The 25,032-nt window shown below is 43.8% G+C and overlaps 3 protein-coding genes across 11 annotated transcripts; 1 reads left to right on the top strand and 2 right to left on the bottom strand.

The window, feature by feature from the left end:
• Positions 1-1,129: 1,129 nt before the first annotated feature.
• Positions 1,130-10,384, bottom strand: LOC136524844 (shaggy-related protein kinase GSK4-like). Of its 2 annotated transcripts, XM_066518084.1 has the most exons (12): positions 10,088-10,383; positions 8,220-8,309; positions 8,066-8,125; positions 7,706-7,978; positions 7,532-7,606; positions 7,358-7,414; positions 4,986-5,126; positions 4,810-4,860; positions 4,610-4,705; positions 4,158-4,241; positions 3,292-3,393; positions 1,130-1,557 (listed from the first exon to the last, which is right to left on the bottom strand). In XM_066518084.1, exons 1-12 carry the CDS (start codon positions 10,169-10,171, stop codon positions 1,462-1,464), a joined length of 1,209 nt encoding a protein of 402 aa, XP_066374181.1. In that variant the 5' UTR covers positions 10,172-10,383; the 3' UTR covers positions 1,130-1,461. The 2 variants fall into 2 exon arrangements, with proteins under 2 accessions (XP_066374181.1, XP_066374182.1); XM_066518085.1 differs by lacking the exon at positions 7,706-7,978 and having other exon boundaries at positions 10,088-10,384.
• Positions 10,385-13,179: 2,795 nt separating this feature from the next.
• On the bottom strand, positions 13,180-17,515 carry LOC136520535 (transcriptional corepressor LEUNIG-like). 8 transcript variants are annotated; one of them, XM_066514088.1, is made up of 7 exons: positions 16,941-17,515; positions 16,126-16,220; positions 15,823-15,931; positions 14,781-14,936; positions 14,386-14,500; positions 13,936-14,133; positions 13,180-13,525 (listed from the first exon to the last, which is right to left on the bottom strand). In XM_066514088.1, exons 5-7 carry the CDS (start codon positions 14,416-14,418, stop codon positions 13,478-13,480), a joined length of 279 nt encoding a protein of 92 aa, XP_066370185.1. In that variant the 5' UTR covers positions 14,419-14,500; positions 14,781-14,936; positions 15,823-15,931; positions 16,126-16,220; positions 16,941-17,515; the 3' UTR covers positions 13,180-13,477. The 8 variants fall into 8 exon arrangements, 6 of the variants coding, with proteins under 6 accessions (XP_066370185.1, XP_066370184.1, XP_066370186.1 ...); XR_010775282.1 differs by having other exon boundaries at positions 14,781-15,931; positions 16,126-16,767; XM_066514087.1 differs by having other exon boundaries at positions 15,823-16,767.
• Positions 17,516-21,666: 4,151 nt separating this feature from the next.
• LOC136522277 (peroxidase P7-like) lies at positions 21,667-23,254 on the top strand. The gene is made up of 3 exons (XM_066516110.1): positions 21,667-21,997; positions 22,147-22,338; positions 22,411-23,254. The coding sequence occupies exons 1-3, from the start codon at positions 21,770-21,772 to the stop codon at positions 22,960-22,962; spliced, it is 972 nt and encodes a 323-aa protein (XP_066372207.1). The 5' UTR covers positions 21,667-21,769; the 3' UTR covers positions 22,963-23,254.
• Positions 23,255-25,032: the final 1,778 nt, after the last annotated feature.

Here is a 25,032-nt window from a genome sequence, read left to right as displayed (position 1 = left end):
CTTCCTTGCAACCAAGTAACTCTATTTAATCCATTCTCAAATCCTTTGCAGCCTTGAAACAAAAAAGTTCACTCTTATAGAAACTGGTTTTCAAGCGAGATAACTTTTCAAAAGTACATAGTACTAATTTTAAGTTTTTAGCGCCCTCTAAGTCATTTTCCATAAAGAGTATATTGTCATCTGCATATTGCAGTATCAAAATACCATCCTCTACCAAATCAGGTACTAAACCCCAAAATAGCCCATTTGCTTTTACTTTGTGGTCTTTGACAACAATTCTAGTGATTCTAGAATCTAGAACGTTTCTGGTTGCCAAACACGCTTTGAATGCAAAATGTTATATTCACTTGTGTGTTTGGTTTGGAGGATGCAGTGGGATAAGATGGATCAGATCCTATTTTCAACAGTGTTTGGTTCGAAAACTAAACGAGGACATTGTCATCCTAGGAATATTCCACGAAAATAAGGTTGCCCCATCCCTGAAAAAATGAGGGAACAGGCGCGTCCCCTTCTTCATGCGCGTGACAGTCTAGCGCGCAAGGGGCGAGCACCGCCAAGCAAGCTGCCTCAAGGATGGCGCTGACGAGCGCGACTGCAGGAGGACGAGCTGCAACAGCGGCGCATGCAAGGGGAGGTGCAACGGCGGCTGCACGACGCACACAGGGCGAGCTGGTATGGCGGCAGCGCAAAGGGGCGAGCGCCGGTGGTCGCGCGACGCACGGGCGGGTAGGCCGGCGGAGTAGTGTGCTTGGACGTTGGCAGGCTTGGGAATGGAGGGCAAATAGGAGGATGACGAACAGGTCCTTCATGTCAGATGACTCAATCCAGATTTTGATGTCCTCAAACCAAACACGAAAACCATCCCCTGAAACCAAACACAGATCTTGTCCTAAAAACAGAGATAGAATCATTTCCTCATTATGTCCAAACACGCTAAGAGCAACCACAATGTATATAGTAAGTAGTCCATATACATAGGGCCCATGTGAATATTCTTTATTCTAATGCCTATGAACTGTTTTTGAACAACATAGTGGTTGCTCTAATAGGAAGAAGGAATGAAATGATTGCCCATCATGATAATGATAACTTAAATAGTTCGACGGAATGAAATGATTGACCATCATGATAACTTAAATAGTTCAGAAGCATTTACATGATTACATCAGTTGCGATAGTACAGGTACAAGTTCGCTACAAACATAAAACTTGAAAATACATTAGCTCATGCAGTTACCCTCCGTGCTTAACAATACACCAACCATTCCCCCAGCATTATGTGTCGCTCCTGGCAGAACATGGACACAAGGGCCACCTCGGGTTTCAGCATTAGATTTTTAAGGCTGGCAACTTTTCAATAAGATGGTCAGGTTCTAAAACTTAAATGCGGGATATGCAGATTGCCCTTTGGCAGCGTATGGCAGCCCAACATTAAAAACAAGAATTCCATACAACCCTCTCCTACGGCCCACTCCCAAATAAGGAACCAAATCCTGAATGTCGTCGAGTATGCTCTGGTAACAGCCTGCTGATAAGCTCCGGTGGTGCGTTTGCTAGCTGCAAAGGAACACAAGAAATTCGATTTTATAGCTCAGTGACCTATGCAGTTTAAAGGAAAGCATCAGTCCAGATTATAAGGATGCAAGACGCAAGTTTAACTGCCTTCAACTTGGTCCCCACCATAATCCAACCCCAGCCGCCTTGGCTTCGTGCAACTAACTAAGAGCATCTTCCCCAATAGTGCTGCAAGAAGCAAAGGTGGCTGGGGTTGGTCATACTGGGGAGATGAGGCTATTTCCTTGTTCCAACAGTCCCTACTCCTTACCCACGTTAAGCCGCATTCACTTCCTACAACATCTACGAGCATTTCCTATGGTTCCCCAATAGCATTCCCCGAGTCCTCATCCTCATAAAGCTATCATATTAGGGAGATGAGGCTATGTCCTTGTTCCCCCATTAGTCCTTTTTATGACCACCAAAAAACTTCCCATTTGCCTTCAAATAAAGAGGGAGTTGCACATTTGCCCCTAATAGCCTAAGGCCCACATCAATTGCCACTTCTTCCCATTACGGACCCTCAGACCTTAGGCCGCAGGCCCGCATCTTGGCCACTGCCCACGCTAGAACTCATGCGCCGTCTATGGCCGCAGCTCAGTATCACCTATGGGCTTGCCTTGTTCGCAGCTGCCACCATGGCCGCTGCCAGATGCCTGCAACCCCAGCACCGAGCCATTGGCCCTAAGCCTCTTCCTGTACATGCCTACAGCGAATCGAGGATGAGCGAGTTGGGCGCACGATGGGGATAGATAGAGAGAGAGAGAGAAGGGGAAGAGGAGGGAGGCGACTATGGCTGTCGTAGATCTGACCTTGGCTGTGTCAATTTAAGCACCAGGATGTCATGGCCTCGTCGAATAAGTGCCGCCATGGACTGTTCGAGCATGGTTCGAGGCTCGGCTCGGATCTTCACAGGAAGGGGATGGCAGTAAAGGCCAAGGGGGTGGGCGGACCAAAGGGCGCTGGCAATGTGGACTGAGGGGCGGGCATGGCTGGCAGGGATAGCAGTAGGCATGGTTGGCGTATAGCGAACAACATAGAGAGACAGGCAGAGAAGAGCAGGGGAGGTGGGAGGAGAAAAGAATACAATTAGGCACTGAGCAAAAGCATATCCCCCAATAATCCTACAAGTGGTATTGGGGCAGCCCCATTAGCAATTTATCACGGGAGATGTATTTGGAGGACTGCTGGAGATGCTCTAATGTCCTTCCAACCACTATCAGTCACAGCCCAACACCCTCAGAAAAGCCAAAGCTCCTCTTTTTCAGATAGTCATGTTGCCAACAACCCAACTCCCATCCACCTTGTGGCCTCGATATCACCCACCCTACCGTTCACCCGAACTGTACAATTCTGGCTCCTACTACGCAAAACCATGATGCTGCCGCCAGGCCTGAAGAATTGCACTACTCTGGTGGGCTGGTGGCAGTGTGTTCCTTAAGACTTGTTATCTAGAAAAGAAGCAGCACTCACATATAATCAACCATGTTGTTGCAAAAAAAAGCAGGCCACTATGCATGACTGGTAACATCGAACATTGCAAGTCATGTTGATTTTACCACTAATGCCTATCATGTATTCACGTGTCAGTAAAATGCTACCAAAATGGAGTATACAATGAATGTACTAACAGCATTTCCCTGTGGTCAGTTGACATTTTTTTCATATGTCAAGCACTCAAAAAGGATTAATATTTAGGGGGACAATGAGAAACAAGATTGTCTTGAAATCACTTACTTCCTGCTTAAAGTTGAATAGTGAAGGAAATGGGCGGCCGTTTGGGAGTCTTGCATGTGGTTCTCGTAACTCGTCAAAGAATGAATGAACACACGCCTCAAGCTGGAACAGTAATTCAACCAGCAATGAACTCAACTCAGCAAAAAGAGAGGTTCCATTACTGTACATGTATATTCATCATATATGCACATATGACTAAAACTTTATGCATTTACCTTAAGACACAAAGGCAACATAGGTTTGCAGAATGGCAGGGCACAGGTGCTACGTTAGCAGTAGCACACTGATTACAATTTGTGGATGATGGATTTCTTATCATCACTTTATTATGTTGATTTTTTTTCTCTCAAATGACACAGGAGAGCTGCATGTCATTTCATTAAGAAAAGAGAAATACAAAGGAGAGGCAAAGCCTGCTCCTACCAGCCTAACACAGTTATTATTGTTATGTTGATTTGGTGCAAATTTTAGTTTCCATTACCAAGCATAAGCAACAAATGATGTATTAATTTAGGCTTCCACAAATTATATTATTTTAAGTTCAAAGTTCTGGTGTAGTTTGTTTTTCCAGTGGTTTTGGTAACACTCTACTAGTAGAACAAAATATAAAGTCATGAGAGCTTCAGGTTGAATGTTTCTTCCATTTACTATCATGAATTTGTATGAGAAACAGAAGATGAAATCAGTGTCCAATTATGCATGATTCAAACAATCAACTCTATGTTTGGAAGATTTAAGCATAACTTTCTATGTTAACAATATGATGTCCCACTAACATATAGCCCCCCTGGGATGCTGATGTCAATTTATTTTAGAGGACTTAAGTGGGATATGAGGATGAGACAACCAGAGATGAAAAAACTTACTGCACTACATCGCAGATTCGGCGAATACTGAAGAAGACGGGAAACAAGATCTATTGCTTCTGGAGGCATTCTCTTGTGGAAGATCTGCAGCATAACCATTGTGACAAGGACTCATCACCATCAGGAACATCAAGAATGAGGGAGATCATATTGTACACATGATAATAACATAAACATTAGGATTTGCCATCTATTACAACTAGATATCCAACACACAAAACTGAATGGGGCTGACATTCCACTTTAATGAGTGGCAGTATGGTCTTATAGGGTCAAAAGAACTCTATTGAAATTTAGAAATGGCAACGATACTGAGAAATTTGCCTGTAGGTCTAGTTTAGTAGGAAAAAAATAAAGGGCAAAACACCACTGAGATTGTGAGCTCCACCAGAGTGACCATATCAACAGATTTTATTTGGAGGAATTTCCACTGACTATAAATGTGCACACACCTTGTGCCATGGACATGCTTTTATCTGAGGAAACTTGAATTCTGTATAATTGGGATTCATACAACGAATTTCCTCTCGAGTTGGGGTGCCCAAAACCTGCAAGGAGTTCATCTTTGTTCAATTCTGGAAAGTAGCAAAGTCAATCGCAAATATCTTCTTTACAATAGTCAATTTTTAATGCATGCAAACTCATTAATTACCTTGATAATCTCAACAAGCTGGTCCACAGCATTTTCACCAGGAAATAAAGGCTAATAAATTGCAAGAAAGAAAAACAAGTCATTTAGTTTAACTATACTGCTGAAATGGCATCACAATGGCATAAAAGATGTAGAGAGATGCAAGCCAAAAAAAAGAGGGTAACTAAACCACTTACTTGACCAAGAAGAAGCTCAGCAAGAACACATCCAGCTGACCATATATCAATAGATGTTGTGTATTCAGTTGCACCAAATATGAGCTCAGGAGCACGATAATAACGTGAGCATATATATGATATATTAGCTTCACCTTTAATCTGATATGTTGGCATATTTCAAAGATAAGGTTCAAAGTTCTGAACAAAAAGAAATCAGAGAAGTACTGGGATGCAAAATGTTTGGAGAGTAGTACTCCCTCCGTCCCCAAATAAATGCACACCTTGCTTCTCGAGGAGTCAATCCTTTTTAAAATTTGATTAGGTGTATAGGAAATAGTATCAATGTTTGAATCTCAAAATAAGTTTATTATGAAAGTATATTCCATGACCAATCTAATAATACTTGTTATGCATCATAAATATTAGTATCTTCTTGTATATATTTAGTCAAACTTGAAAAAGTTTGACTTCTCAATAAGCGAGATGTGCACTTATTTTGGGATGAAGTACTCAAAGTTGGATTTAGCATTTTATCTAGAACAAAGTTTATCAATGGAAGGATAGAAAAAGGGTTTTTCAAAGTAACCTTGCACAGAGAAACCAGGTAACGCCACACAACACTACTTCCAATTCATACAACTCAGCAAATTGTTATGTAAAGTTTAACCTTGAGTTCCCAATGTTATCATAGTATCATTTTTTTACAAGAATGTTATCATAATATCATTGAGTAAAGTTCAGAATTCATATTAAGTTGGATTGAATTTGCTAAAATATCAAATAAGCCTATGAGGTCAGCTGACTCCACAGGATAAGTGTTAATGCTACTGAAAGCAGTGGCGGATCTACAGGGTACTGTCCAGCCGAGCGTACGTATACCGTATAGGGTATAGCGGTATACAGACGGGTAAAAAACAATCTTATCTAGTCTTCGCCGCCGGCTTACCTTGTGCAGTAACGCATCCATGGATGGCTGGATCACATGGGCAGACCTTCGACTTTCCAATTCTACTGCTCGTCGCTCGATCAAATCGAAGTCGCAGTCATCCTATCCCATTTGCGATCTTGCCGTCTGTCCTCCACGACTCCGCACCAACGCAGAACGCACCGTCCTGGGTTCCCGGCGCCCCATCCGTATGTAGATCGACCACACCGTCCGGCGTTCCGCGTCCGCACATCGACTTGCTGTCTCGCCGATAGGTCACAGGCTGCCTGACGCCGACCATGGTTGTGGCTGTGGCAAGAGGTTTGCACTTTGTAGAAATATAATCCTCTTGTTCTTTCTCGTGCATAGTATCGATCTTCTTTTTTCTTTTGCAATCCTTCTCATATGTGATCTCTCATCTCTAAATCATGCCTGATCTCTCATCTCTAAAATCATGCTTGATTTCCTAATGCAGATGTGACCATGCCTCATGCGAACAAGACTGCAGAACAGAGGATTCGCCCATGTCATCCAGTTAGTATTTTTCTGTTTAATTGTTTGTTTAATCGCAAGTGAGTCATCATTACTAGTATTTTTTCTTCCATCTGTCTGTGTTCTTCATTTATTTCTTTATTATAAAGAGATTACATCGTCTATGAATTATGATTATATCATCACAAGAGTTTTGTTACATTGTGCCGTACTTATCTTGCTTCTTCTATGTATATTTTAAATTATTAGTTTGGTGTTTCAACTACATCTATTATAATTTGCACAAATTTTTGTCTTAACCTTTCAATATAATAAACCTTTCATTTTATTTAGTATATATGATGCTGAACTACTGTGCAAATTTTACAATTTGTCATTAAATTGCTAAATGGATTTTACTAGATTATATATGAAAATTTTAGGATGGCATATCCTTCGATAAAATCCTAGATCCGCCACTGACTGAAAGAATCAAAGAAATCCAAATTTAGTTTGCACATCCTTAATATTTATAACTCAGCCCAACAAGGTCTCTAAGTCCATGATTTGATACTACTTATTAAAGACGTCCCTTGCAGCTTGTTCGGTTAATCCCCTTCCCAATGGGGATTGGAGGGTATGGGGGCATGGCATTTAGTCCCCTCCAGATTGGAGGTCCTTAAATCCCTTGCCCATACCCTCCAATCCACAGGTTTTTCAAAAGAACAAGCCCTTATACAGCTAAGATTACATTAAGCAAGAATCATACTGTTCCCACTGTCTCGATCTAACTTTGAAAAATAAATAGAGACGTTCAAGCATATGAATCAGCATGCCATCCATGCTAGAGTCCCATTAATCATTTCATAGCATACAAATTAGCATATGTGCAAATTTATTCACTTTTGTGTCTTATCAGTTTCAATTCTATAAAAAAAGGTTTTGAAATAAAAAGATCATATTTCTTGCTATTATCATTAGAGCATGTACATACCAAGATTTTAGCACTCCCGAAATCGCAAACCTTGACTTGGTGGGAAAGAGGATCCACCTATCAAACAATAAGAAAAAGAGAAGGTCAGCATTTTCCAACTGAACATCATGAACAAGAAGTCAGGATCAGGAACAGGCACATGCTTAGCATAAAAAAAACACTAAACCAGCATACCAAAATATTCTGAGGCTTAATATCTCGGTGACAAACTCCTGGTACAGTATGAATATAAGCTAATCCCCGAAGTATCTGCACAAGATACGAAAAATGTAAATAATATTAGAAGTTTAAAAACCCACTTTCTAGCACATGCACATTAAGATAGCATGCAATTCTAGCACTACCCACCTGGTACATGTACAATTTAACATATATAAGGGGCATCCTCTGCTTCATGTCTTTGTAGTGTTTTAGAACACGATAAAGTGACTCTGGAACAAACTCCATGACTAAGTTAAGGAAAAGTTCATCCCTACTTGTGGTAGAGAAGAAACAATGCTTCAGGGAAATGGCATTGCAATGGTCAATCGACCGCATTATTTGTAACTCCCTATTCTTGTATCTTTTATCCTGTAGAACCTTCTTAATTGCAACAGTTTCACCAGTCTCAATGCATTTTGCCTGAATTTATGCACACACCATCAATAAAATACGAGCCAAAGTGAGAGAAAAAACTATGCCAAGTTGGAGAAAAAGAAACTATCTAACCTGGAAGACAACCCCAAATGATCCAGTTCCAACAACTCGCTCGGCCATATAGCTAATGGTCTAAAGGGCACCAAATCAAAAGCTAAGTTAGAATGTTATTATCGTCATCATGTAATTCAGTAAGATGAAGCGAATTTCTTTCTCCAAAACCTACCCTTTTTGGTTCACCATTCTTTCCCCCAATCGTGGTCGATATTATATGGCCTGTCACTGCATCACTTCCCCCCATAACAGTGGCAACATGCTGTCATGTAATGTAACACAAAGAACAGGCGAGACATAATCAAAATGGGGCAGCACCAAAGCAATAAAAAACGGACTTAGATGAACCAGGTGAGGTACTTTGGCATTAGCATTCGCTGCTTCACCAGGTTTGTGGCAGCAACATTAGCAAGCACCAGCACAGCAGGATAACATTGCCCCTTAGTGAACAAACCAAAATACCACTACATGTATGCCTAGTTGATGCTACATTACCAAAAGTAGCATAAATATGCACTTAAAACCCACCGAGCATTTCCGATTCATTGAATCCATACACAAGCAACTAAGGAAAAAGTTACAAACTTACAACAACAACAACAACAACAACAAAGCCTTTAAGTCCCAAACAAGTTGGGGTAGGCTAGAGTTGAAACCCAACAGAAGCAATCAAGGTTCAGGCATGTGAATAGCTGTCTTCCAAGCACTCCTATCTAAGGCTAAGTCTTTGGGTATATTCCATCCTTTCAAGTCTCCTTTTATTGCCTCTACCCAAGTCAACTTCGGTCTTCCTCTGCCTCTCTTCACGTTACTATCCTGACTTAGGATTCCACTACGCACCGGTGCATCTGGAGGTCTCCGTTGCACATGTCCAAACCATCTCAACCGGTGTTGGACAAGCTTTTCTTCAATTGGCGCTACCCCTAATCTCTCACGAATATCATCGTTCCAAACTCGATCCCTTCTTGTATGACCGCAAATCCAACGCAACATACGCATTTCCGCGACACTTAGCTGTTGAATATGTCGTCTTTTCGTAGGCCAACATTCTGCACCATACAACATAGCAGGTCTAATCGCCGTCCTATAAAACTTGCCTTTTAGCTTCTGTGGTACCCTTTTGTCACATAGGACACCAGACGCTTGCCGCCACTTCATCCACCCTGCTTTGATTCTATGGCTAACATCTTCATCAATATCCCCGTCCCTCTGTAGCATTGATCCTAAATATCGAAAGGTATCCTTCCTAGGCACTATTTGACCTTCCAAACTAACATCTTCCTCCTCCCGAGTAGTAGTGCCGAAGTCACATCTCATATACTCAGTTTTAGTTCTACTAAGTCTAAAACCTTTGGACTCCAAAGTCTCCCGCCATAACTCCAGTTTCTGATTCACTCCTGTCCGGCTTTCATCAAAAAGTTACAAACTTACAATCCAAAGAAACCCACTAGATCGCAACAGGTGAGCAGGCCATGGAAAACTTTGGACAGAAATGTAACAGCTAAGTCAACTGCCACTTCACATGAATCCCAACTAAAGTCAAACATCAAAACGGGTAACTGAAGCTGTAGCTACAAGACAACTTGTAGAACACATTCCGCCCGGCTTTAGACACGATCCAAAGCAACACGAGAGTGGGAACGCTAGCATGGCGCGCACGCAAAGTTGCCCGGAGAGGAGACAGCATTGAGCAGCAGGTTCCCTCCCCGGAAAGCAAAGCTACCACAGCTAGCTCTAACGGTCTCCAATGAGACGCCATCTACATCCAAATCCGAAAAATAAAAAGAGGGCACAAGCCATTGGAACGAAGCAGCAGCAGGCGAGCAGCCCAAATCCTGAGCAGCAGCAGCACACATATCGCAGATAGACCAGAACCAGGACTGCGTCCAGGGAGCCGAGAACGCCGCAGCTAGCAGATCCGCGGCGCATAGGCAGATGCAGATCCACGCAGGAGGGAAGCAAGCAGCCATAGCCCCTAGACCGCGGAGGTCCCCCTCCCCGGCGAGGCGAGCGCGGAGATGAAGTGAAGCGCGCACTCACCTTCTCGTCGGCGGAGGCGCGCGGCGGGTCGACCTCCATGGCGTCGGCGGTGGGGTGGGCCCCTCCACCGAGCGCGGTGGCCATGTGGGGCGGTCGCGCGGCGGCACTGGCAGGCTTCTCTCTCCTCGGTGATGGACTGATGTGTGATGTGGGAGGCTGCTGCTGCTAGCGTGACCGTGAGGAGGGGGCCATGGGTGGGCACTGCCCACCACCACGCCTCTTTTTTATTCCTTTCCTGGTCTTCTTCCTTCTGGCCGTTGGGAAAAGCAGAGCTCCCTGCTCTGCCTTTTTTGTTTTTTCGGTTTCGTTTCGTCCGAGCGGGGCATTTGGGAAATGGAGCTTCCTGGTTAGGCCAGCGGCCCAGTAGGACTTACGGATGGGACTGCGCGGGCTCTACACAGCCCACGGAAGACTCTGGGCCAAGGTGGGCCACTCAGATATTACTTTTATTCGCACGTTACCTCCCTCAACTTTTGCGAAAGTCTGTTTCTCCTTGAACTCTAAAACCGGGTAAGCCACTTCTCTGAACTTTTAAAACCGTTCGTTTTACCTCTCTGACCGGTTATAAGCGGTTTTTAAAAAGTTGTTTTTGTCTTTTTTTTTAATTTATTTTGGCTGAATCATAGAAAAATCATAGAAAAATCATAAAATGAAAACTCTAATTTTATTGGACTCCACATGTGTAGATCTACACAGTGAATATATAATATGATATGCTTTATTAAATAAATTTGTTGTAACTTTATATCTATGTTTTTCTATAATTAATTCATAGCTGTAGTTTCTATGGTCCAATTATCGTGAAATTTTTATGGTGGGCTAATTATTGTATGCTTGAACTGTAGTAAAAATTTCATACTCATTGGATCTTGTATAACTTAGTTATAGATTTATTTAGGTGTATGCTTGTTAAAAAATATTTACAAATCTATAGCTAAGTTATTTATAACATGATTCTTAGTTCTGGCGTAGCGGAGCTTGGCCGAATCAAACGAAGCAGGCAGCTAGCTAGGGTTGATTCAGTTTATTATACACACTAGGCGAGCTGCACTCTAGTTTGTTGAGAAACTCTCAGTCACCGTGTCAAATTGATCCTTTCTAGCAACCATATATTATTCCAAAGTTTCATATAAAGGCCATCTCAGAATCATAGCTAATGATATTGAATTTACTTTATGTTTCGCCATAAAATGGTAAAAAGGATTTTGCCATCTTCTCTGATTGGCCAAATGTTAAGATAAGCACTAAATTTATATTATTATAAAATAAACAGGTAACGTCACTCATGTAAGGGAACTGTCAGCCTGTTCGTTTCGGCTGGATTGCTCGTATCTGACTTATAATTCATGACTTAAACAATATTTTTCTCTCACATCAAACCAGCCAGCAGTACTTTCAGTTATGACTTATAAGCCAATCCAGTCGAAACAAACAGGCCGGAAGTTCAAAGCTGCCATCGGTAAGGGCATAGGCATTATGAAAGTTCAATTCAAAATAGCATTAATATACAAGCATTTGCTGTTTCCATCCGCACAATGGCTGACTACACAAGATGAGCACTAAGGTGGAGCTCACTGGAAAAAAAAAGACGATTCTCTTTGCTGACTTCCTGTGAGAGAGGTAGAGAGAAATTAGTTGTTTATATGGCTAGCCATAAGCTTATGGTGAGACATAAGAATTTTTTTTGCTATAGCCTACCTCCACAATGTACATGATGCATTATATGAGTGCATTTATGGCTTAAGGTTACATTTTTACTCTTGTTGTGGCTGCTCTAATGATGAAGTCACGTGGCATTCGTGGTTTAGTTTCAGAGCATGTTTGGTATAGTTCAACTTCACTAGTAAAGCAACTTTAATTTTACTCTAAAAACAGCTCTATAAGGGAAGTCGAATCTGTTTTGGTTAGCCGTTTGGTAAAACTTCTTCTAATAGCCAAAAAGCATAGAATGACTGTGATGGCGGCCTTCTTTTTTTCTTTTCCCCAACCCTATCCAGTCCTCGTACGACACCGTCTTCTTTTTCGTTGAGCACCCACGCCACCACTGTCATCGCACTTGCGACCACACGCCACCCACGCTCCGCCATCGCCAAGATGCCTCGATCGCCGCAGACGCTCTCCGTTAGGCCACCCTCGCGCGTCGCGCTCCTTTTCCTTCTTCCTCACCAGCCCCTTCGTCCACGCCAGCTCCCTCCTCCGCTCTACAGCCCTTGGCCACAGCCCGCTCCGCCGCCCGTGGCCACGACAAGTGTCGCCGCACCTAGGCGTGATCCATGCCCGTGCCCACGCTCCGCCTGGCCAAGGCAAAAGGGTTACAGGCCCACATTGTGTCAGACGAAGCGGGGCGAGCTTCTTTTTTCAGCTTCGTGCCATGTCAGTGCCTTGTGAAAGCATGAAAAGAAAAGAGCTCCACGTGAGAAGCAGTTTGGTTTTCTACTGTTTGGGAAAAAGTGCTTCAAGCTTCTTTAGTAGTTGCTTGAGAACTCCTGCCAAATAGCCTCTTAAACTGGTGAATGCTCCTTTTCAAGAAAGCTAGAAAGTAAAGCAGAATTTGGTTTGACGTGCGTGACAGACGTAATCGCCATCTGAAATGACAGACGAGACGATTAGGCCTACTTCAAGGCATATGCTATGATAAAAATATTAATGCACTTGAAGAGCGGCTTAGTTTAATCAAGTCCGTACGTACATTTGGTTTATGGATATACTAGTTGATTGATGCCTTGATGGGATCAGCATTGGCCTTTAACCATCACGAGTACTGGTTGGTTCACTGCTAAAAAAAACATTTATAGGGGTGGCTGACCATGGTTCATAGAGGTGGCTCAGCCAGCCGCTCCTACCATACCGTCTCTATAAAATCATGCATTTGTAGGAGCGGTTTTCAGACCGTCCCTACAGGGACGGTTGGTGTTATCAGTCGTCCCTACAAATCAATTTGTAGGGATGACTGGTAACAACAACCGCCCCTACAAAATCGATTTGTAGGGGCGGCTACAGTAACAGCCGCCTCTACAAATCGATTTGTAGGGGCGGCTATAGTGCCAACCGCCCCTAGAGTACATTTTTTTTACCAAAAAAAATTTAAATTTACAATTCATATTTGACCCGAACATATATTTTGTCTGATAGCAAATTTACAATTCAAATTCAAATTTACAAATAAATTCGACCAGAAGTAGATGTAGTAGCAGTTTGTCTGATGTGGGTTCAGTAAATCCCTGGAGTAGAAAATAATAAGAGTAATTACAAACACTTGCTAGATTATACATGTACAAAGGGGATAAAAACCTCTGTTACCAACCCTGACATAGTCTTCAATTGTGCTCCTAATATCTAAGTACAGCTCTATAGCTGAAGCAGGAACTGCAGCCCAAGATTGTATACCACTTAGTAAGGATCATAAGGTACGAAAGACATGTCCCACAGCTCCAGAGACTGCATTCAGCACAGGACCACAGGTAATATATCTCAGAGATGAATGAAGGGTGCAGAAAAATAGCAGTTGCAGTGGTCATGGAATTGTGCTAAACTATTATTCACTCATATATATCAGAGATACTTCATGGCAGCAAATGTTCAGAGTTGTCCTACAACAGCTGCGACATACAACAGATTGATATTTTTGTGACACTTCATACAGTATCACTTCTTTTAGAAGACCGGCATTTCTCTATCCTTACTAAAACAGGAACTAGTAGCAGTTGAAATCTAGATATTGGATAGTTGAAGGTCAGTGTATGAAGTTGAAAACCACCATTCGAAGACAGACACCATAGGTCCATGCAATATAGTTTTGGAATGAACAGTCAACAGTGAGTAAAGACATGCAAGGGAAAGTAACTTGCCTGGTAACAGCCAATGATAAGCAAGGATGGATAAGTAGGATGGAAAGTACATGAAGTGAACTTTCTCCCACTGCAGTTAAGCTCATTCACAAAGCTCTCATCGTTCAAAGACCACACCTTCACACTGTCTTCACTGACAGACACCACATATTCGCCAGTGGGATCCCAGCACACGGAATCAACACCCTTAGTGTGGCTCTGCAATTTCCAAGAAATCAGATTATCAGGGTTGCTTCAAGTGACCTCTTCTCAATAACAGGGGAACTATAGTGATTAATATATAAATGAATGCTGACTACATTTAGCAAGATTATTTTTAGATAAAGGATTGTTCCAATGATAAGGTTCCAGCCTCTGCATCAGTAGGGGCGCACAGCTAGCAAGGTGTGACTTGCAAACATATTCAAGTTAAGCAAACTGTCCTAGAGTGCACCTCAGTCACTTACGAACCTCAAATCTCCTCACGCAAGTTTGTCTCCACATCCAGGATAGAGACTACATTATCTGAAGCTGTTGCAAGATATCATCCATAACGTGGTTGGAATCTCAGCTGGGTCGAACCTCCCTACAAAAGGTATAGCATACAGAAAAATCCTCTTACTACAATGGCCGTGCAGCTCTCTCTACATGTTCAAGAAAAAAATAGAAAAACACAGGAGATAGTATTGTCACATTTGAGACAAGTTGCTGATTATGCCTGGCGATAACTTACTCTTTTACAGTATGCTACTCACAACGGTATACATATATTATCAATGCTTGCTACTTAGGTGGACAACTCTTTTGTGTGTTAGCAACAAGAAGAAAATTACAGGTCGGCAAAAAACTAAGTCACGCTGAGAAACCTTGAAAATTCGGACAACATTTCCATGCTTGATGCTCCAGAATCGTATCTCATTGTCCCCATCACAAGAACAAATGAGGTCATCCTTGTTTGGGTGGAAATCAAGTGACATAACAGATGCTGAGTGCCCAGTGAATGTACGAATTGAATAATCATGCTGCAAAAATCAATTCCACAGAATTAACTATGAGATATAGAAAACTGAAAAGCAGTAAAACGCAAACATACATTGCTGCAATTACAGGGCAGGCATCTCTCATGTAACCAAATGTTTAGAATTATCATGCATGATGCACATCACCTATTTCCATTTCATATTAAGGAACAGATGCTACGGGCCTTCACAAAATACAATCATGAACAGGATTGCTAACTGCTTTCTTTGTGGCTTCACACCATAATCAATACACATAGTTTCAGTGGAAAAGGGCAATGTAAGGCATCCTTAGATTTCAAAATAAAAATGAGCAATGCAACACATCATTGAATGTTACTGGCAGGTGTATTAATATACCATAACTACATTTACAACAACAACAACAACAACAACAACAACAAAGCCTTTAAGTCCCAAACAAGTTGGGGTAGGCTAGAGTTGAAACCCAACAGAAGCAATCAAGGTTCAGGCACGTGAATAGCTGTCTTCCAAGCACTCCTATCTAAGGCTAAGTCTTTGGGTATATTCCATCCTTTCAAGTCTCCTTTTATTGTCTCTACCCAAGTCAACTTCGGTCTTCCTCTGCCTCTCTTCACGTTACTATCCTGACTTAGGATTCCACTACGCACCGGTGCATCTGGAGGTCTCCGTTGCACATGTCCAAACCATCTCAACCGGTGTTGGACAAGCTTTTCTTCAATTGGCGCTACCCCTAATCTCTCACGTATATCATCGTTCCGAACTCGATCCCTTCTTGTATGACCGCAAATCCAACGCAACATACGCATTTCCGCGACACTTAGCTGTTGAATATGTCGTCTTTTCGTAGGCCAACATTCTGCACCATACAACATAGCAGGTCTAATCGCCGTCCTATAAAACTTGCCTTTTAGCTTCTGTGGTACCCTTTTGTCACATAGGACACCAGACGCTTGCCGCCACTTCATCCACCCTGCTTTGATTCTATGGCTAACATCTTCATCAATATACCATAACTACATTTCTTGCAAAAAAACATAACTGCATATTACATGACAGAATGTGATCATCAAGAGAAAATTATCACACATGTGAAGCATGAACTGCAGAGTGAAAGAACCTAGAGCAAGAAAGAAAATAAATGCAATGACATATATTAGTATGTGTTAATTGACAGTTGTGCAATGCAGCATGGTGAAACACACGTCACCTGACATAAGGACATGATCATGTGGGGAAAAAAAGGCAGGAAAACCTGGACTGATAATATATGAAGACAGACCCAGAGTTAATCGTCGCATAATGCTTCAGAAAAGACAGAGGACATATGTTAGTAATTACATAAAACGATCATTTCTGCACAAGCATTTTTTGCCCTTGGGTAAGGCTGAACTGAATAAATTCTCCCAAAAAACAAAATAAATTCTCCCGAAAACAAAACAACAACTAACCAATCCTGACACATACAAATGATGAGCAAGTCACCTTTAGCTGTTCTGTCATTGCAAAAACACACTAACAAATCAAGCAAGCATATGCTGTTTCGTGGCACAAAAAAATAAACAAAAAGGTTGCAGTCTTGGCTCAACTTAATGAATTCTGCTACGACTATAGGACTGAAATCATCACATTATTAGAAAAAAAATCAAATCTAACATACTAAAAATGAATGTCATTGCTGCTGCTACTTGGCAGCAGATCTGATCCAAATCAAACACAGATATTGATTAGCTACTTGGAACAAGAGGAAGGAGACAGACAAACTGTAAATTCACTGCTTCCTTCCATTCCGATCTGGACTGTCTGGATACATGCCTATCTGAGGGCCCTGCAGCCAGCGTTCGTCCCCAACCTAACTAGCCAATAATTTGCACCATTTCAATTTTCAGTTGAACCAACGCTTTATAGCATGTGAGAAACCTAACTAGGCAATAATTTGCATATCATCCAGAATTAGCAAATCTGATTTGAGGTTGGGAGAGTAGATCTGAAAGGGCGGTTGGGGGAGAGAGAGAGAGAGGGCACCTCGTCATACGGGCGGGTTGGTGCGGCTTGGCCCCGTGCGGTGGTGGCGGCATGGGTGCCGGTGCCGGAGAGGACACTGGGGCGCGAGCCTCTGGGGGGCGTTGGGGGCAGCGGCGACGCAGGTGTCCTGATGGTCTTGGGAGCGGTGGCTCGGACGTCAAGGAGGTTATTGGTGGCGGCGGCGCGGGCTTCGGGAAGGGCTCAAGAGCGGCGGCGCGGGCGTCCAGGAGGTCCCCGGGGCTGGCGGCTTTGGCTTCGAGGACAGCCCGGGGAAGGCAGTGCGGCCATCGGGGAGGGCGCTGGGGGGTGGCGGCGTGGGTGCGAGCTCGGAGGAGCCCTCAGGGCGGCAGCATGCGTGCAAGCTCGGAGGAGCCCTCGGGCGGCGACGGATGTGAGTGGAGGAAGACCTAGCACCGCGCCGCCGCGCCACCTCCGCATGGGGGCCCGCAGGCCATGATGCTGGGGCCACCGCGCCGCCACGCCGGACCACCGCGCCTGGGCCCGCCTGTGCCGCTAAGAGAAGAGGGGAGAGGGAGAGGGAGATGCGGATGCGGATGCGGATGCGCGAGAGGGAGTTAGGGTTTGGATTTTTTTTCTCGTGAAAGAAGGTAGCTGCTATACATACAATGGGTATTCGTAGTGGTGGCCGTTGATTCAGCCGCCTCTACAAATGAATACAGCAGGGTGACTCTATAAATGGACACAGCAGAGGTGGCTGGTAATACGAGTCGTCTCTACAAATCGTCTCGATTTGTAGGGGCGGCTGGTATTATCAGCCGCCCCTACTGTGCTATTTGTAGAGGCGGCTGTTGTGCTGGAGTCTGAGTACGTCACTGTAGAGACAGCTCCAATACTAACCGCTCTTAAAAAGAAAAAGTCCCATTGCTATAAACTATTTTTTACGCGGTGGTTGCTCCTATATCCCACTCTTTGCGATGTATACGTGAGCAATGCAAACTATACACGTACTGGTTGGTTGCCCCTACCTTTCATTCACGCACCCGCCCGGAACAGTTTCTTTATGCTGGTTTATTTGGCATCATGCATTGTCGCGAAATACGGCAATGCATGTGACTGGCCTTTCTTACGAGCTTATCCGTCGGCGTTGAAATTTGGCCTAACAGAGACAAATCACAAATGTCGTATTGAATCCAAGCCGTCGCTTTTAATTTGCTGGTTAAATTTATCATTTTTTTCAAGAACCTCTTCGTCGTTTGCTGGTTGAATTATCATGTCAGCTTCCGACGACCATTGATTCTTTAGAATAATACTCCATGCCGATTATTCTGATATCTGCATAACGCCCATGAATGAATGATGAACCCATGCCTTATCCTCATCTAAATACGTCACTGGTCAGAAAGCTAGCAGGTATCCTAACACAAATATTTCATATTGCCGTTATGCATGTTTTATGCCATATTAAACAGCAATTGCTTTCGGTTAAGGAGTGCTTATCAGACAAGAAAGCGGCGCTGACCCCAGTTGGCTCTCAATGGTCATCATGTACATGATTGAAACTAACTTCCATCAAGTCAAGTGGTGGCCTCTGGTGATTGGGCCGGGAGACGCAAAACCTCCAGTTTATATACCACTGCTGAACGAAAGTGATTGGTTTTTATTGCTGCTGCCCAATGCGAAATTGTTTGGCGTGTGTATATATAATAATAGTTATATATGGTCATCTTATCCCAAATCTTATCCTCAACTGATTCTTTATTTGTCTTCAACGTGTAAGTTTCAGTTGTCACACCGTTATTGGCGTTATTATATATGCATGGTCAGGTATGATGCATGCAAAAAAGGGTGGGGCACGTAAAAGACAGATGGCTACATCATACTGGTTCTAGCTTCTCGAAATTAAATCATTATTTTGCACTGTTACAGAAATGATCGGTAAAGATACTATATTTTATTTTCAAAGAGGAATTTCTTAGCTAATTCTACCATATCTCAGAATCATATATAGATAGCCTGGATAGGCCCCCAAATTAAGACAATGGTATCCATGTTGATCACCAAAAATCGAGAGTGCATCTCTTGAGAAACTGCCTCTGCTTCTAGGTTGTAGCCATGGAAGTCGATTTCTAGAGGTGAGCTTCTTAAGGGGTTCACGGTCCACCCCTGTAAATAGTTGTTACACAAAGAAACGTACGTATGACTTTTTGAGATGAAAAGTCTGAAGAAATAAACTTTATATAAGCTATCATGGGGCGTCTTTTGTCCAAAAACACCTTGTAGGGCTTGACAGCTAGAATTTGGTAGTTGTCATTTTTTTATTTAAGGTCATGTGGAGGCCGAAATGTTCATTTTAATGTCTTGGACTTTGAAATTTAGTTTGTTGATTTTTTTTTCAAACGACATCAGATGTTCACATGGCTTATATCAAAGTTGTAGCTACCGACTCGAGGCTACAACTTTCTAGTTCTTATTTTTTGTTTGAGATTGTTTTGAGCTCCAAATTCTTGGATTTCAAAATTCAAATAACAACCTTAGATATTGAAAGGTCTATATCAAAGTTATATTATTGACACGATCTGCACAACTTGGTAGTTTTTAGTTATCTGAGATCATTTAAGGACCCAAGTATTTGTTACAAACTCTCATATCTATTTATTTTGTTTTTTTTATTTCTAGACTAGATGCGGGTGGTCCATCTCTGGAAATTATTTCCAGCGAAGCAACAAAAAGAAAAATTCTCCTATTGCAATTAGCAACAGACATGCAATGGGATAGTAGAAAAGGCTCACGTGAGGGTTGGAATCAGGTGACTTGTAACTCGCAATGCGCAAACCGTGGTGCTTAGCTTTTTTTAGATAAATGATAGTTAATATCAGGCATCATCTACATAATGTAGAATCAGGCCATTATTACAGAGTTGCAGCACCCAAACACACTGAGTGAGAAAGTTTAGATTAATGAAGACCAATCCAACTAGTAGATAACTATCCATTTGACACGAAGAACTATAAGGCGGACTCTTCGAGGAGGCCATAGACATGGATGAGTACATCCCTCCGTTCCTCATGGCGCTGTAATTGCGCCCACACCCGAAGCCAGTGTGTTCCCCTGAACAATACTTGCAAGAAAGATTTTGGTCTGCATTTGTCAAAAACAACTTTGTTTCTTGTAAGCCATATTGCCCAATATAATGATGTTATGGCGGTTAGTAATAATAAGTTTGGTTTGGTCCTTCCCAAATTACACCAACGATGAAACATATTGTACATGTTTATTGGTCTCGGTATCCCAAACACTAAGTGCATAGCTCGCCACAAGAAATTATGCGTAGTTGGAAAAAAGATGTTGAACGGACTCTGGTTTATGACAGAAGTAGCAATTCTTATCCCCATTCCAATTTCTTTTGATGAGATTGTCTTTAGATAAGATAACACCTTTTTTCAAATACCACATGAAGCTTTTAATCTTGGTTGGTAATTTAGCACGCCAAATTTCTTGAGACACTATTACTAAGGCAACATACATTGATCTAACGGAAAAAAGACCTGATAACTGTAAGGACCAAATAAACATGTCCCGACTTTCTTGCAAGTTCAATATTGCTAACGAAGAGACAATCTTATTCCAATTCCCGACTGTGGTGCTTAGCTAGTGTATTATCTCAGGATTAAAAAAATATGTTTTTTTATCATTTTTTTATTATTTCGGAACATTATTTTCTAGAAGCCGACTACATAAGCCAGCTGCCTCTATAAATCAATTCGACATGTCCCTAAAAAACCGCTTGTTTATGAGAACCTTTTGACATGCGATCTAGAAAAATATATCTGAAAATTGTTTTGGCCCTTTGCTATTAGCGTTGTATGTTACTATCAGTTTACAACATAAATGTTCACCGGCCACGCACTGTTGGATATGATTTTTCACACAATTTATAAGTTCTCATCTCCCAGTATTAAATGTAGTTCTATAACTAAAATTTTCGCGTGTTAGAGCTAATAGATTTATACTATACACATGCTTACGCTTTTCCAGCTTAAATTGTACTTCCTTCGTTCCAAATTATAAGACGTATTAAGGTATGAGAACTTGATGTGTGCCGCTGTTGTATATCTATATATATCAAAGCCTAGAACATTTCAAGATACATAGATTTTATATATGCATTTATGTTAGTAAAATCAATGTATTAAAAAAAACAAAAACAAAAACGTCTTGTAATTCGAAATGGATGGACTACTACCAACGTTCAGCTATTTCATCAAGCCTGCATCGAGTCCATCTCCCTCCTGGGTAGCGTACCTGCGTGACGTGGTCGGTCTGGGAAACTTCCTCTCGTATACGTGCGCCAGTCCAAGAGGAGTCAGGACTCACGCATAAAGAATTCCGGGTGGTGAACGGCCCCTTCTGATTGTGAATATGATATTGTGGCGAGAAACGAACAAAAGAAAAACATGCAATAATTCACGAGGGACAGGAGCGTCGTTAGCGACGTGGCCGCCACGGCCAGCCTGGTCCGTGCGTGCCGGACCAGACAGACTACCGGTCAACCAAATCCGGCTAATGATCGGATCAAGCTGCAGAGTTTGGCCCAGAATTTTGTACTTGATGCATCATGCATGCAAGTGCAGGCGTCAACGACCGCCATGCATGCACGCGCATAGCCTGCCTACGAACTGAAGGTCGAGCCTCGAGAAGCTAGATCACTATAAATTGGAGGCCACCCTGAGCATCTCTCGTCTCATCGATCCACCGTCGAGCTCTTTTCTAGCAAAAAAGCAAACTGCTCTCTACTCTCTACTCTCATCTCTTCTATCTAAATAAAGGTCTACTCCTAGGTGGCTAGCTAGTAGGCTCACAAGCTAGCCATGGCCACATTCACCTGCAGGTCCATGACCTTCCTCGCCCTCGCCGTCGTCCTCGTTGCCCTGCTCACCGGCGCCGCGGACGCGCAGCAGCTCTCGCCCAACTTCTACTCCAAGACGTGCCCGAACCTGGCCACCATCGTGCGGCAGCAGATGGCGTCCGCCGTGGCGGCGGAGAAGCGCATGGGCGCCTCCATCCTCCGAATGTTCTTCCACGACTGCTTCGTCAATGTAAGAAGAGCCGCATGCATGCAACTGCAACCCATGCATGCATGAATGTGCAATTGCTGTGCAAGCTACAGTGCTGCAGCTGCTGTGTGCAACCGAACCGAACCGAACGTGTGCGTGCTGACGTTCTGCTACTCTGGAATGCTTGCCAGGGCTGCGACGGCTCCATCCTCCTGGACGACACGTCCAGCTTCACCGGGGAGAAGGGCGCCGGCCCCAACGCCAACTCGGTGCGCGGCTTCGAGGTCATCGACGCCATCAAGACGCAGGTGGAGGCCTCCTGCAAGGCCACCGTCTCCTGCGCCGACATCCTCGCGCTCGCCGCCCGTGACGGGGTCAACCAGGTTAGTAGTAGCTGGCAGGACTCTGCTTCCTCTTCCTCCCGTGACGACTAACGACCTCTCGTCACAATGCAGCTGGGAGGGCCTACTTGGAGCGTGCCGCTAGGCCGGAAGGACTCGAGGACAGCGAGCCAGAGCCTGGCCAACTCGAACCTGCCAGGCCCGGGGTCCAGCCTCGCCACCCTCATCAGGATGTTCGGCAACCAGGGCCTGTCGGCGCGCGACATGACGGCGCTGTCGGGCGCGCACACCATCGGCAGGTCGCAGTGCCAGTTCTTCCGCACCCGGATCTACACCGAGAGCAACATCAACGCCAGCTTCGCGGCGCTTCGGCAGCAGACGTGCCCGCGCTCCGGCGGCGACGCCACGCTGGCGCCGTTCGACGTGCAGACCCCCGACGGGTTCGACAACGCCTACTACCACAACCTGGTGGCGCAGAAGGGCCTGCTGCACTCGGACCAGGAGCTCTTCAACGGCGGGTCGCAGGACGCGCTGGTCCGGCAGTACAGCACCAACGCCGCGCAGTTCAACGCGGACTTCGTCTCCGCCATGATCAAGATGGGCAACCTCATGCCGTCGTCAGGGACGCCTACGGAGGTCAGGCTCAACTGCAGGAAGATGAACTAAAACCAAGGTCCTCACATGGTCAGGTTTATTACAATACATGAAAGGATTCCAAAGAGACTCGATTCCCAATGTGTAGTGCACTTGTCCGTCCGCTCAAGTTCTCCGGCCGGGTGACAGCACCAAAGTGTAATAAAAGGCTGTTTAGTTGGGGAAAGTTGGAATTTGAGCTACTGTAGCACTTTCGTTTTTATTTGGTAAATAGTGTTCAAACATGGACTAATTAGGCTCAAAACGTTCGTCTCGTAATTTCCCACCAAACTGTGCAATTAGTTTTTTTTTCGTCTACATTTAATGCTCCATGCACGGGCCACAAACATTCGATGTGACAGGTACTGTAGCAATTTTTTGGAAGTTGAGGTGTAACTAAACAAGGGCTAAGACATTATATACGTGTGTCAGATCAATCACAAGGTTAGATAATACAAGAGGCTGGCAATATATATTACTGTATCACACAGTTCCGTCCTTGCCAAATTTATTAACACAGGGTGCTTCATCATGCATGTGCCTAGTATATATATTCCTTTGGTCGATCACAATCACAAAATAAAAAGATGGTTGTTTTTTGGGTAGTATTTGGTCACAGACACATTACTTTGGCCACAACTTTGGATAATCTTAAGTTTCTAGTAGATGTAAAAGACGAAGAAGACATGCATCATGTGCGATTTCCAAAAATCTACCATAATAATTTGATAGTATCAAAGATGTTCTTCATTGCAAGCACCCTGTATAACAGTGTATTTACAGGAACTGGTGTCAGAGGTTCAGCTTGTACCAAATTACAGCACAATGCACTCAGTGCACGGCGGTTTTATTTTTGGGCATCTAGTTGACACCGGACGGTTTATATCACGCCCACAGTGCAATGACCGAAGGTAAAACAAAATCCTCTGGAACCGTTCAGAACTTCATTTGGACAATACTTAGGGCCTGTTCGTTTAGGCTGATTTTCGACTGGAATGCTTTCCGGTGATGGTTGGCCGTATAAAATACAGCTATGTTCTAGTCTGGATCGGTTCCGGCACTCCATTCCCTGCAAACCGAACGTGCCCTTATTAGGATTCTGTTCCACATGCAAGTAATGAAAACCGGTTGCAAATTTCGGTCAAAAATTTTAAATTTTAACAAAGATTTGAAAATTTTGAACAAAATGGAACCGAAATTACCGGTATGTACATTTACTGGAGGTCACCAATAAAAACGAAAAATCGCCGATTTTCGATGAAAACCGGCCGAAATTCTAAACCCTGCTCACAGCTTGTACCAAATTCCAGCACAATGCAGTTTTCAGGTAACGCATTTTTGGGCATCTACTAGTTGACATGGGATGGTTTATATCACGCCCAGGGCAATGACTGAAGGTGAAACAAAATCCTCTGGAACCGTATTTCAGATAGACGACACATACTTGGATTCTGTTCCACAACCAAATAATGAACCTACGCTTTGTCTTTGAAAGAGAAGAGGGAGACATCTGAGGCAGGCTTTGCCTCGTCCAGCCTTTGGGGCAGGCTCCGCCTCGACCGACCCCGAGGTCGAGGGATCCGTCTCGTCCGACGAAGACTCATACCGCCGCCAACCACTCTAGGTCTAAGCGAATGGGCCTGGGTCAAAACTCTGACACCAGGGAGGTGACCGGCACGCCCCGATATAACCTGTGGCCGTGACGGGCCATACCTGGGGATTCACATCAGGAACAGCGTCGGGCGTACCAGTGTTGTTCTGCCTAACCCTCGTGCGAGCACTCACAGGTGCGTCGTTCACCAGGAAGGAGTGGAGCGCCACGACCGGGAGACGACGCCTGTGCACGGCGCCAGTGACGGACAGGGCCGCAACGTGGAGCTGTCCCTATTGACGTCTACAGGGTCGACGGGACCCGCATGAAGGAAAAGAAGGACCCGACGACCGTGGAGGACTTCTTCTCCTTCTCATTCTCCTTTTTTTCCTTCACTGTAACCCGTGCTTTTCCTTGGCCTATAAAAGGGAAAGCAGGACGTCCCATAAGGGACATCGCAACACATCGCATCGATTCGGACTTGAACCCATCGAACACCGAACCGATCAGAA

The sequence above is a fragment of the Miscanthus floridulus genome, chromosome 18 (assembly GCF_019320115.1).
Source record: "Miscanthus floridulus cultivar M001 chromosome 18, ASM1932011v1, whole genome shotgun sequence".
Classification (NCBI taxonomy): domain Eukaryota; kingdom Viridiplantae; phylum Streptophyta; class Magnoliopsida; order Poales; family Poaceae; genus Miscanthus; species Miscanthus floridulus.
Note: the sequence above shows the minus strand (reverse complement) of the source record. Positions and strands in the feature narration are given on the sequence as shown.

Excerpts from the sequence above, each read along its gene's own strand:
- LOC136520535 (XM_066514086.1), bottom strand. The coding sequence starts at position 14,418 with ATGTGGAGACAAACTTGCGTGAGGAGATTTGAG. Across the intron at positions 14,134-14,385 it reads CTTGCGTGAGGAGATTTGAG|AGCCACACTAAGGGTGTTGA; the intron begins GTTCGTAAGTGA and ends TGGAAATTGCAG. Across the intron at positions 13,526-13,935 it reads TTATCATTGGCTGTTACCAG|TCTCTGGAGCTGTGGGACAT; the intron begins GCAAGTTACTTT and ends TGCTGAATGCAG.
- LOC136522277 (XM_066516110.1), top strand. The coding sequence starts at position 21,770 with ATGGCCACATTCACCTGCAGGTCCATGACCTTCCTCGCCCTCGCCGTC. Across the intron at positions 21,998-22,146 it reads TCCACGACTGCTTCGTCAAT|GGCTGCGACGGCTCCATCCT; the intron begins GTAAGAAGAGCC and ends AATGCTTGCCAG. Across the intron at positions 22,339-22,410 it reads CCCGTGACGGGGTCAACCAG|CTGGGAGGGCCTACTTGGAG; the intron begins GTTAGTAGTAGC and ends GTCACAATGCAG.
- LOC136524844 (XM_066518084.1), bottom strand. The coding sequence starts at position 10,171 with ATGGCCACCGCGCTCGGTGGAGGGGCCCACCCCACCGCCGACGCCATG. Across the intron at positions 7,979-8,065 it reads CATTTGGGGTTGTCTTCCAG|GCAAAATGCATTGAGACTGG; the intron begins GTTAGATAGTTT and ends GCATAAATTCAG. Across the intron at positions 4,242-4,609 it reads AAGCATGTCCATGGCACAAG|ATCTTCCACAAGAGAATGCC; the intron begins GTGTGTGCACAT and ends GTTATGCTGCAG.